We start from the raw sequence: 13,688 nt of genomic DNA on the forward strand, positions 1-13,688 counted from the left end.
GGAAGATAAACAAAAGGGGGAAGGAGCCACCAGAGGCGACCCATTGGAAAGTAATACCCCAATACAAGAGTGCCCTGCATCTGGGCACCAGCATTAACTTGGAGTCTGGTTGAAAGCACTCTAAAAGAGCAAAGGATCACGGGGGAAATTGTGGGAATCGGGGCAGTAGGGACAGGGGCTTAAGTCCCCAGACCCAGGACAGCCTCCCCTGGCGCTGATCCAGAGAGAGTTAGGCAGAGAAACCAGGTCTTGGTCCTTGAGCCAGCAGTGCGCCTGAGAATGCATGGGGTCTGGCTCCCATGAGGGCCTGGGGCCCTCGCCAGCCGGCAGAATGCTGCACCAAACTATTAGAGCCTGAGACGCGTGCGCCCCAGACCCTCCCCTGAGAGAGGTGCACAAAGGCAATAGCCCGGTGCTCTCAGACCCAGAAAGACCAGGCACTCCCAGCACAGGCCAGCAGGAACATCTCAGTGTGTGATTGCTGCTTGGAACCTCTTTGGTGGTCTGGAGCTGCCCAGACAGCCGCCGCTGCCATGATTTTGCATACAAGCAGGAGATCCTGCATCCCCAGGGACCGTGACTCGGAACCTGCTCTGCCAGCAGCCGAGGGGGAGCTTATGTGCCCTGCAGCACACACAGGGGAGTAGACTGAGGCTTCTCTCTGAGAGGGAGGTCAGAGTGCAGTTTTCTTTCCTCTAAACCTCCAAAAACCATCAAAAGTTGTCAAGGCGAGAGAAAACAAAATGAACAAACATAAAAACTTCCAGAGAATAATAGCCTGAAAAACTGGTTTTGTCAGAGCCCACCCCCTTGTGGGGGGGAGTTAACTCAGGGAACATCATTAACTGAAAACTCAAGTGTCAGGCCCCTCCCTCAGAAAACCAACCAGGAAAAAAAAGAGGACAAGAGAACAACCACCACTACTTCACAGATACAACTTTTATTTTTAACTCGTTCCCACAATTCTGGTTCATTTTTTTTTACATAGATAATTTTTTAACCTATTTACCATCACAGTGAGATGTCCAGTACATCAAATTCCATAATAACTTTCTAAACTGAACTTTTTGATACATACACCTGTGTTTTTCTGTTGCATTTCTATATTTTTAAATTTTTTTTAAATTTTAGTTTAATTTAGTCTAGTTTATTCTTTTTCTATTTTTATTTTCTAATATTCATATAGAGTTAAACTTCCAGGTAATCCCCTTTCCCTAATCAATGCTACCCCTATAGGTAAACCAATTTTTAATCCCCCTTTATCTCAGGAAAGTTGAGTCCTTTAACAAAGATATCAAGATACATCCAGGAAGAATCAAAATAACCTTCCTCACCCACACTGAGAATTTACAACCACTCTCCCCTCTTTTTCATCCTCCATTGTTTCTGTGCATTTGTGTTTGTCCAGATAGTATATAAATCTTATACTTGGGGTTCTTTTTGACGAGGTTCTTCCATTTTTTGCTTTATATATATATTTTTTTCTATTGGCATATACTTTATCATTCTTTTTGTTTGTCTGGTGTTGTTTATATACTTCATATATCATACCTTGGGGCCCATTTGGGCTGAGCCTTCTCTTTTATCTTCACTTTTTTTCCTGTCTCTCTCTCTCTGTATCTTCCTCTCTTTTTCTTTTTCTTTTCTTTTTTCTCTTGTTTGGGTGGGGAATCCTGATTGCTCAGAAGCGTTCCTGGGTGGACCTTGTCTGCACCATGTCAATACATCCAGCTAAATCCGTTCAGCCAACTCTCACCGAAATGACTAGGAGGAGGAATGCCCAACAGAAGAAAAATATAGAGGATGGGCCTTCTGCAACAAAGCTAATGGCTATCGACATACACAATATGTCGGAAAGGGAATTCAAGCTAACAATTATCCAGGCAATAGCTAGGTTGAAGAAAGCCATGGATGACCAAATGGAATTGATTAGGGCAGAACTGAAAGCCACCAGGGATGATGTTCACAATATTAGGACAGAATGGAAAGCCACCAGGGACGATGTTCAAAATGCTCTCAATGAGTTCCAATCTAATCTAAATTCTCTAAAAGCTAGGGTAACTAAGACAGAAGATAGAATTATTGATCTGGAGGACAAACAGATAGAGAAAAAGGATGAGGAGGAAGCCTGGAACAAACAGCTTAGAAGCCACGAAAACAGAATCATGGAAATAAATGATGCCATGAAACATTCCAATATCCGAATTATTGGAATCCCTGAAGGGGAGGAGAAAGAAAGAATTCTAGAAGATATAGTGGAACAAGTTTTTCATGAATATATTCCCAATCTCACGAATGGAACCAGCGTTCATATACTAGAGGCAGAACAGTTTCCCCCCAAGATTATAGATTCTCAAAAGTCCTCGAGACATCTAATAGTAAGAATGGGGAATTATAATTGTAGGCAGACCCTCTTGAAAGCAGCTAGGACAAAGAAGCTCCTTACTGACAGAGGAAAACCCATCAGAATAACGTCAGACCTGTCCACAGAGACCTGGCAAGCCAGAAAGGGCTGGCAAGATATATTCAGGGCACTAAATGAGAAGAACATGCAGCCAAGAATACTTTATCCAGCAAGACTGACATTCAAAATGGATGGAGAGATAGAGTTTCCAAGACCGGCAAGGCTTAAAAGACTATGCAACCACCAAGCCGACACTGCAGGAAATATTAAGGGTGAGTTCTATAAAACTGAAAAAATCCTAACAATATCATTGAAGAGAAATATAGAGACAATCTACAGAAAGAAAGACTTCAAAGGTAACACAATGTCAATAAAAAAGTATCTATCAATAATCACTCTCAATGTGAACGGCCTAAATGTGCCCATAAAATGGCACAGGGTTGCAGATTGGATAAAACGACAGGACCTATCCATACGTTGTCTACAAGAGACCCATTTTGAACCTAAAGATATACCCAAACTGAAAGTGAAGGGATGGAGAAGCATCTTTCATGCCAATGGGCCTCAAAAAAGCCTGGGATAGCGATTCTCATATCAGATAACTTAGATTTTAAACTAAAGACTGTAGTCAGAGATACAGAAGACACTACATCATTCTTAAAGGGACTATCCACCAAGATGATCTAACAATTGTAAATATCTATGCCCCTAATATGGGAGCAGCCAATTACATAAGAAAACTATTAACTGAGATAAAGAGTCATATTGATATGAATACATTAATAGTAGGAGATCTTAACACGCCTCTCTCAGAAATAGATCATCAAAGCAGAAAATCAATAAAGAAACAAGAGCATTGAATGACACATTGGACCAGATGGACCTCATAGTTGACATTATAAAATGCAATCCTCCTAGGAGAAAGAAGCTCTGTGACTCATGGTATACCTTTCCTCTGCTTTCTAATACAGTTATGCTTCAGCTACAAGGGGTACACAGTACTGCAATAATGGACAACACTGCCTTAATCCTTCTCTGCACTCTGTGCTTGCATGCATGCATGCTTGTGTGTCTGTGTGTGTGTCTGTGTGTAGGGAGTAGAGAAGTTATCATTATAGTACACACTGGTTAAACATTTAGAGCAAGCCGAAGCTGTCTTAGGCAATAAAAAATGCAGAGTATAGACCAACTATAGACTGAGGATAGAGAAAGAAAGAGAGAGAATTATAGAGGAATGAATTTTGTTCCATTTGTATATATGACAGAAAATTTTTGCTGTTGTAGACATCATATATATATATATATATATACACACTTATATTTATATATATGTACATATATACACATATATACACATACATATAGGTACATACATATGTGCACACACACACACACACATGTATAAAGTGAGTGTCCATTTCCTTAGAATGTTTCCAAAGAAGTAGGAGACTTTGACATCCTCTCTCTCCTACATCCAGCACCTGTTCTGTTGTGTTACCTACTCTGCTCACAGCTTTCTCTTTGATGTTGCCCTGTGGTTTTGGTGAGCTCTTGTCTACAGCTATTCGCACAGGCTCTTTCTCTGCCTTATATGTTTTTCTCAAAATTATGTGCATGGTTCACGAATCCACTATCCTCAGCTTTCCTGCTCAAAATCCCCTTATCAGAGAAGATACAATGGAAAGTTTTCTCCTCAGTGTGGCACTACCTTGTCTTGTATTATTTTACTTATTAGTGAAAACCAACACTTGAAATGTCATTTGCTCACTCATTAATATTTTATTGCTCCCTCTGACACACACATATCAGACTCAATCTTGTTAAGGTCAAACACACATCACCAGTTTATAATGCTTTCAACAATGCTTGCCACAAGATAATTGGTGAAAATATTTGTTAAATGAACAAAAAACATGTCAGGAAATTTATAGAGGACAGCACTGCTTTGGGTATATGTTTCAATTCGGGACTGCAACTTTTTTCAGTATCATGGAAAACATGGAGCTTTTGAAGTCCTTGAAATTTTTAGCTAATTATTCTAGATGGATAGGTAATGTAGAATTAATGAGTGAAGCAATTTGAAAACAAAAATTTCAGCAGAGAAATACAAGCATTTCTCCCTCTCTCTCTCATCTATCTATAGTGAGGGTAGAGGAGGAGATAGGGAGGAAGAGCATCTGAAATAGCCTCTGCTCCCAGAAGAGTCCAGTATGGGGCTTGAACTCATCACTAGGAGATCATGACCTGAGCTGAAATCAAGAGTTGGTTGCTGAACTGACTGAGCCCCCTAGGAACCCCAACCATGGCATTTCTTTTAATTCTGTGCTCACTGCTTGTGACTTTATTGTGCTCTTGTCTCTGTTCCAGCTGTTTTCAGCAGTTACATGGAACAAAGGAATCAAACTGCTGTTTCAGAATTTATCCTCCTGGGACCTTCAGAGGAGGGAAAACTGCAGCCACTGCTCCTGTGGAGTTCCTGTCCATGTACCTGCTCACCTTCAGTGGGAACCTGCTCATAATCCTGGCCATTGTCACAGACTCCCGCCTCCACACACCCATGTACTTCTTCCTCTCCAACCTGTCCTTTGTAGACATTTGTTTCACCTCTACCACCATCCCCAAGATGTTGCTGAACCTCCAGACACAGAGCAAAGTGATCACCTATGCAGGCTGCCTCAGCCAGATATACTTTTTCATGGTTTTTATGGGAGTAGACAACTTTCTCTTGACAGTGATGGCCTATGACTGGTTTGTGGCCATCTGTCACCAACTGCACTACATAGTTACCATGAACCCCAAGTTCTATGGCAGCCTGCTTCTGGCGTGCTGGGTGTTGAGTGTTCTGGACTCTCTATTACATGACTTAACTGGTTTTGCAATTGTCCTTTTGTACGCAGTTAGAAATCCCTCATTTTTTTGTGAACTTAATCAGGTGATCCACCTTGCTTGTTCTGACACCTTCTTCAATAACCTGGCAATTTATCTTACAAATATACCTCTGGCTTTTGTTTCACTCATAGGTACCCTGTTTTCTTACTCTAAAATTGTAACCTCTATTTTGAAAATTCCATCTTCCGGGGGCAAGTATAAGGCATTTTCCACATGTGGGTCTCACCTCTTGGTTGTCTCTTTATTCTATGGTACAGGCTTTGGGGTGTATCTTAGTTCTGCTGTTTTGCAAAACTCGAGGACAACGGCCATAGCTTCAGTGATGTACACAGTGATCACACCCATGCTGAACCCCTTCAATTATGGTCTGAGGAACAGAGACATAAAGCTGGCACTAAGTAAGCTCTTGAGCAGGAAGACAGTCTCTGCATAGAAGGATCCTTTGTTTCAAGATAAAGATGTGAGTAACAGGGCTCAAGACCCTAGATGACCCAGATCATGATTTTTGTATCAGTTCATGGAAAGATGATCTACAGTTCATCTTTCTACACTATTCAGTCTTTAATTTTTTTCATACATAACAAGCAACTATCTGTTTATTTTTTTCAGTTCAAAGTTTAAAAAAATTTTTCCAGTTAGTTAACAGATTGTGTAATATTAGGTTCAGGAATGGAATTCATTAATTTATCCGTTACTTAAAACATCCAGTGCTCATCACAACAAATGTCCTCCTCAATCCCAATCACCCATTTAGTGCATCCAACCCCATATCCTCTCCAGAAACCCTTAGTTTGTTCTCCGTTTTTAAGAGTCTGATTGTGGTCTGTTTTTTTTTTTTTTAAGTTTTCTTAAAAGATTTATTTATTTATTTCAGAGAGAGAGAGAAATAGCATGAGTTGAGGGGGCAGAGGGAGAGGGAGAGAATCTTAACCAGACTCCATGTTGAATGTGGAGCCATTTGCGGAGCTTGATCTCACCACTTGCAGATGATGACCTAGGCCAAAATCAAGCATCAGTTGCCTAACAGACTGTGCCATCCAGATGCCCCATATCTTGCCCAATTTTAAGCTACCAATTTTATTTCCAATCACAGTCTTAGTGGGCCATAGTAACTTGGCCAGCAACATCACCTTAGCGTCTTTGGGTTCAGTTTGGAGGAAAAAGTACTGCATTTATTGCTATTTTACAATCTTCACTCAGGGGAAACTGGATCCATCAATTGAAGATCTGGGTCAGTGATTGATCTCAGGTCTGAGAGTGAAATGGAGATTTCAGTGCAGTGCAGTGCAGTGATACAGTCACTCTTTTTTTCATTATTTTTAGAGGGATTTTGATTTGTTTTGTTTTCCTTAGTTACACAAATTGGATGAGTCTTTAGTAAGCTGCCCATCATTTTTGTTTTATGGAGACACCATGAATAATTTGCCATTTTGAGAAATCCATGTGGCTCTCACAATTTAGATGAGAATGATGAATTCTTACATGAACTATGAATATCAAACCTCAGAGAGTTGTGGGCTGTTGACATTGACTATTGACATCCGCCTGTTCAGGATGGGCTGACCACAGGACAAATCCATTTCAATTTGAGCATGTTCATGGCAACTATCCTACAGGGGAGAAGTTCTGTAGAGCTTGTCAAGGAGGCCATTACAGCCTCACCAAGTCATTTCTCAATGACTTTATTTTATGACCTCTGAACCCTTATTTTGGGTATACTTTGGGATTGAGGTGTTGAATCACATAACATAGGTTTATCACATCACAACACCCTTGTCTCCCTCTACATCATATAAAGCTATTTATGGCATTGACATTCTTAGAGTATGCCAAATTTTTTCATCCCTTTTTTTTTTGTCATGGTAAAATATAAATTAAATTTATTATTTTGAACATTTTGGGGCATTCAGTTATGTGGCATTAAAGACTTTCTCCCTATTAAGCAACCACAGCCCCTATCCATCTCCAGAACTTTCTCATCATCTCAAACTGACCCTTTTGGTCCCATAGAACACTAACTCTCCACTGCCTCTCTGACTATCCCCTGACTCCCACCATCTTAACTTCTCTCTCTAAAAGTGAATCCTGGGGGCGCCTGGGTGGCTCAGTGGGTTAAGCCTCTGCCTTCAGCTCAGGTCATGATCCCAGGGTCCTGGGATTGAGCCCCGCATCGGGCTCTCTGCTCAGCAGGAAGCCTGCTTCCTCCTCTCTCTCTCTGCCTGCCTCTCTGCCTACTTGTGATCTCGCTCTCTGTCAAGTAAATAAATAAAATCTTTTAAAAAATAATAATAAGGGGCACCTGAGTGGCTCAGTGGTTAAGCCTCTGCCTTCAGCTCAGGTCATGATCTCAGGGTCCTGGGATCGAGTCCCACATTGGGCTCTCTGCTCTGCAGGGAGCCTGCTTCCTCCTCTCTCTCTCTCTCTGCTTGCCTGTCTGCCCACTTGTGATCTCTCTCTGTCAGATAAATAAAATCTTTTAAAAAATAATAATAATAATAATAATAAAAGTGCATCCCGTAGGTGCCACATATAGATCAAACTTACACTATTTGTCCTTTCGTGTTTGGCTGCTTTCACTTAGCATAATGTTGGAGAGGTTCATCTATGTCATAGCCGGTACCAGAATTCTATTCTTTTTACAGAATAGAATGAATGACAAATGGTATTCCACTCTCTGTGGTCACCACGCTTTATTCATCTGTGATTTTGTTGATGGAGATTGGGGTTGTGTCCACATTTTGGCTACTGTAAATAAAGCTTTATGACAAGTGGTGTCCAAATATCTGTTCTAGTCACTGTTATAAATTCTTAGGGGGCATATAAGTAGGCATATACCCACTGGTGAAACTACTGGATCATATGATAATTCCATGTTTCAGTTTTTGAGGAACTGGCACACGGGTTCCCACAGAATCTGTTCCACTTTTTAAATTCTCATCAGCTAAACATCACCAAGTTCCAATTTCCCCACGTCTTCACCAACTCTTATTTTCTGTTTTAGCTTTGAAAATAGCCATCCTAGTGTCTGTGAAGTGGTGTTACATTACTGTTTTGGTTTGCATTTCCCTAAAGATAGTCATGTTACCCATATTTCATGTACTAAGTATTGACTCCTGTATCTTCCTTGGAGAAGTGTCCCTTTGTTTGTGTGAAGTGGTAGTACATTATGGTTTTGGTTTACATTTCCCCAATAATTAATGATGTTGCACACCGTTTTTGTGTTAAGTATCAATTCCTTATCTTCTTAGGAGAAATAGCTATTTGAGTCCATTGCCTGTTTTTTTTCACCATTAATTTTATTTTTTAAATTATTTTAAGTTTTGATCTGGTGTAGTTAACATACAGGGTAATGTTAGTTTCAGTTGTACAATATAGTGATTCAATACTTCCATAGATCACCCAGTGTTGGTCAGAGGAATTGCACTCCTTAATCCCCATCACCTACTTCACCCATGCCCCCCATTTCCCCTCTGGTAACCATCAGTTTGTTCTCTAGAGTAAAGAGAATGTTTCCAGTTTGATTTTCTCTCTCTTTTTCCTTTGCTCATTTGCTTGGTTTCTTAAATTCTTCATATGAGTGAAATCGTATGGTATTTGTCTTTCTATTGCTGACTTATTTTACATAGCATTACATTCTGTAGCTCTGTCCATGCATTGCAAATGGGAAGATTTCATTCTTTTTATGGTTGAGTAATATTCTATTTTATGTATAATTATATGACATCCTCTTTAACCATTTATCTGTTAATGGATTTTTGGTTTGCTTCTATGGCTTAGCTACTGTAAATAATGCTGCTATAAAAATGTATCCTTTGAATAATTTTTTTTTGAATTTTGGGGGTAGTTACCCAACCAGAAGTGTTTACTGGATCATAAATTAGTTCTATTTTTAACTTTTGAAGAACCTCCATACTGTTTTCCATATTGGCTTCACCTGTTTCCATTCACACCAACAGTGCAAGAGAGTTTCTTTTTCAGCAAATCGTTGCCAACAGTTGTTCTTTCTCTTTTCTTAAATATTGTTTTAGTGTCATTTGTGAATATCTTCTCCCATTCCATGGGTGGACTCTTTGTTTTGTAGACTGTTTCCTTTGCTGTGCAGAAGATTTTGATCTTGATGAAGTCCCAAAAGTTCCCTTTTGCTTTTATTTCTTTTGCCTTTGGAGTCATATCCTGAAAGAACTTGCAATGGCTGGTATAGAAGAGGTTACTGTCTATGTTCTCCTCTAGGATTATTTTCTTTAATATTTTATTCTTTTCAGTATAACACTATTCATTGTTTTTGCATCACACCCAGTGCTCCATGCAATCTGTGCCCTCCCTAGTGCCCATCACCTGGTTCCCCCAACCTCCCACCCCCGCCCCTTCAAAACCCTCAGATTGTTTTTCAGAGTCCATAGTCTCTCGTGGTTCACCTCCCCTTCCAATTTCCCTCAACTCCCTTCTCCTCTGCATCTCCCCCTTGTCCTCCATGTTATTTGTTATGCTCCACAAATAAGTGAAATCATATGATAATTGACTCTCTCTACTAGACTTATTTCACTCAGCATAATCTCTTCCAATCCCGTCCATGTTGCTACAAAAGTTGGGGATTCATCCTTTCTGATGGAGGCATACTACTCCATGGTGTATATGGACCACATCTTCCTTATCCATTCATCCATTCAAGGACACCTTGGTTCTTTCCACAGTTTGGTGACTGTGGCCATTGCCGCTATAAATATTCGGGTACAGATGGCCCTGCTTTTCACTCCATCTGTATCTTTGGGGTAAATACCCAGTAGTGCAATGGCAGGGTCATAGGGAAGTTCTATTTTTAATTTCTTGAGGAATCTCCACACTGTTCTCCAAAGAGGCTGCACCAACTTGCATTCCCACCAACAGTGCAAAGAGTTCCCCTTTCTCCACATCCTCTCCAACACATGTTGTTTCCTGTCTTGCTAATTTTGGCCATTCTAACTGGTGTAAGGTGATATCTCAATGTGGTTTTAATTTGAATCTCCCTGATGGTTAGTGGTGATGAACATTTTTTCATGTGCCTGATAGCCATTTGTATGTCTTCATTGGAGAAGTGTCTGTTCATATCTTCTGCCCATTTTTTGATATGATTATCTGTCTTGTGTGTGTGGAGTTAGAGGAGCTCTTTATAGATCCTGGCAGTGATCAAAACCTCCCAAAAAACAAGAGTCCAGGACCTGACGGATTCCCTGGGGAATTCTACCAAACTTTCAAAGAAGAAATAACACATATTCTCCTGAAGCTGTTTCAAAAAATTGAAGCAGAAGGAAAACTTCCAGACTCTTTCTATGAAGCCAGCATTACCCTGATCCCCAAACCAGACAAAGACCCAACCAAAAAGGAGAATTTCAGACCAATATCCCTGATGAATATGGATCCTAAGATTCTCAACAAGATCCTAGCAAACAGGATCCAATAGCACATTAAAAAGATTATCCACCATGACCAGGTGGGATTCATTCCTGGGCTACAAGGATGGTTCAACATTCGCAAATCAATCAATGTGATAGAACAAATTAATAAGAAAAGAGAGAAGAACCACATGGTCCTCTCAATTGATGCAGAAAAGCATTTGACAAAACCCAGCATCCGTTCCTGAATAAAACGCTTCAAAGTGTAGGGATAGAGGGAACATTCCTGAACTTCATCAAATCTATCTATGAAAGACCCACAGCAGATATCATCCTCAATGGGAAAAAGCTTGCAGCCTTCCCGTTGAGATCAGGAACACGACAAGGATACTCTCACCACTCCTGTTCAACCTAGTATTAGAAGTCCTAGCAACAGCAATCAGACAACAAAGAGAAATAAAAGGTATCCAAATTGGCAAGGAAGAAGTCAAACTCTCTCTCTTCGCAGATGACATGATTCTTTATATGGAAAACCCAAAAGACTCCACCCCCAAACTAGTAGAACTCATACGGCAATTCAGTAACGTGGCAGGATACAAAGTCAATGTACAGAATTCAGTGGCTTTCTTATATACTAACAAGGAAAATACAGAAAGGGAAATTAGAGAATCGATTCCATTTACTATAGCACCAAGAACCATAAGATACCTGGGAATAAACCTAACCAAAGAGGTAAAGGATCTGTACTTGAGGAACTACAGAACACTCATGAAAGAAATTGAAGAAGACACAAAAAGATGGAAGACCATTCCATGCTCTTGGATCGGAAGAATAAACTTTGTTAAAATGTCTCTACTGCCTAGAGCAATCTATACTTTTTATGCCATTCTGATCAAAATTCCACCAGTATTCTTCAAAGAGCTGGAGCAAATAATCCAAAAATTTGTATGGAACCAGAAGAGACCCTGAATCACTAAGGAAATGTTGAAAAACAAAAATAAAACTGGGGGCATCATGTTACATGATTTCAAGCTTTACTACAAAGCTGTGATCACCAAGACAGCGTGGTACTGGCATAAAAACAGACACATAGACCAGTGGAACAGAGTAGAGAGCCCAGATATGGACCCTCAACTCTATGGTCAGTTAATCTTCGACAAAACAGGAAAAAATATACAGTGGAAAAAAGACAGTCTCTTCAATAAATGGTGCTGGGAAAACTGGGCAGCTATATGTAGAAGAATGAAACTCGACCATTCTCTTACACCGTACACAAAGATAAACTCAAAATGGATAAAAGACCTCAACGTGAGACAGGAATCCATCAGAATCCTAGAGGAGAACATAGGCAGTAACCTCTTCGATATCAGCCACAGCAAATTCTTTCAAGATTTGTCTCCAAAGGCAAAGGAAACAAAAGCCAAAATAAACTTTTGGGACTTCATCAAGATCAAAGGCTTCTGCACAGCAAAGGAAACAGTCAAGAAAACAAAGAGGCAACCCACAGAATGGGAGAAGGTATTTGCAAATGACAGTACAGACAAAGGATTGATATCCAGTCATATACACTTTAACAAGCATTTCTCCTTTGCCCCTCCCTCCAGATCCTGCTACCCACTTGCCTACTGTCTGCTTCTCAGAGATCAACATTTTTAAATTCCACATATAAATGAGATCTTGGAGTATTTGCCTTTCTGTGTCTGGCTTACTTCACTGAGCATATTGTCCTCCAGGTTTATCCATGTTGTTACAAATGGCAGGACTTCCTTCAACTCTAACACTGAACGATATTCCATTGTGTGCGTGTGTGTGTGTGTATGAGTGAGTGTGTGTACACATAAATATACATATATATCCATATTTTCTTTATCCATTTATCCATCAATGAACACATGGCTGTTTCCATATCTCGACTACTGTGAGTCATGTTGCAATAAACATGGCAGTACAGATATCTCTTTAAGATACCAACATAATTTCCTTGGGATACATATGCAAAAATTATCATGCTGAATCCTATGGTAGCTATACATTTTTCAAATTATTATGCAGTTTTTCATAAGAGCTCTACCAATTTATATTCCCATCAGTAGCGCACCAGGGATCTTTTTTCTCTGCATCCTTGCCAACACATGTTATCATTTCTCTTTTTTTTTTTTCTATTTATTTTTTAAATTTATTTTCAGGGTTCCAGAATTCATTGTTTAGGCACCACACGCAGTACTCTCTGCAATCCATGCCCTCCATAATACCTGTCACCAGGCTCAGCCAACCTCCCACCGCCCTCCCCTCCAAAATCTTCAGTTTGTTTCTCAGAGTCCACTACCTCTCATGGTTCATATTCCCCTCCAATTTCCCCCAAGTGACTTCTCTTCTCCAGCTCCCCATGTTCTCTGTGCTATTCCTTATGCTCCACAAATAAGCAAAACCACATGATGATTGACTCTCTCTGCTTGACTTATTTCACTCAGCATAATCTCTTCTAGTGCCATCCATGTTGATACAAAAGTTGGGTATTCATCCTTTCTGATAGAAGCATAATACTCCATAGTGTATAGGGGCCACATCTTCCTTATCCATTCGTCCGTTGAAGGGCATCTTGGTTCTTTCCACAGTTTGGCGACCATGGCCATTGCTGCTATGAACATTGGGGTACAGATGGCCCTTCTTTTCACTCCATCTGTATCTTTGGGGTAAATACACAGTAGTGCTATTGCAGGGTCATATGGAAGCTCTATTTTTAATTTCTTAAGGAATCTCCACACAGTTTTCCAATGTGGCTGCACCAACTTGCATTCCCACCAACAGTGTGAGAGGGTTCCCCTTTCTCTACATCCTCTCCAACACACGTTGTTTACTGTCGTGTTAAATTTTGGCCATTCTAACTGGTGTAAGGTGGTATCTCAATGTGGTTTTGATTTGAATCTCCCTGATGCCTGGTGATGATGAACATTTTTTTCATGTGTCTGTTAGCCATTTGTATGTCTTCTTCGGAGAAGTGTCTGTTCATGTCTTCTGCCCATTTT

General features: G+C 40.2%; 1 protein-coding gene across 1 annotated transcript; it reads left to right on the forward strand.

Annotated features, from left to right (window-relative positions):
* Nucleotides 1-4,788: 4,788 nt before the first annotated feature.
* Nucleotides 4,789-5,726, forward strand: LOC125107384 (olfactory receptor 7C1-like). Its single transcript, XM_047742442.1, is given in 2 exon segments — nucleotides 4,789-4,870; nucleotides 4,873-5,726. Coding segments are annotated over 2 exon segments (936 nt in total).
* The last annotated feature ends 7,962 nt before the right edge of the window (nucleotides 5,727-13,688 follow it).

This window comes from Lutra lutra, chromosome 1 (assembly GCF_902655055.1).
Source record: "Lutra lutra chromosome 1, mLutLut1.2, whole genome shotgun sequence".
In the NCBI taxonomy this organism is placed as follows: domain Eukaryota; kingdom Metazoa; phylum Chordata; class Mammalia; order Carnivora; family Mustelidae; genus Lutra; species Lutra lutra.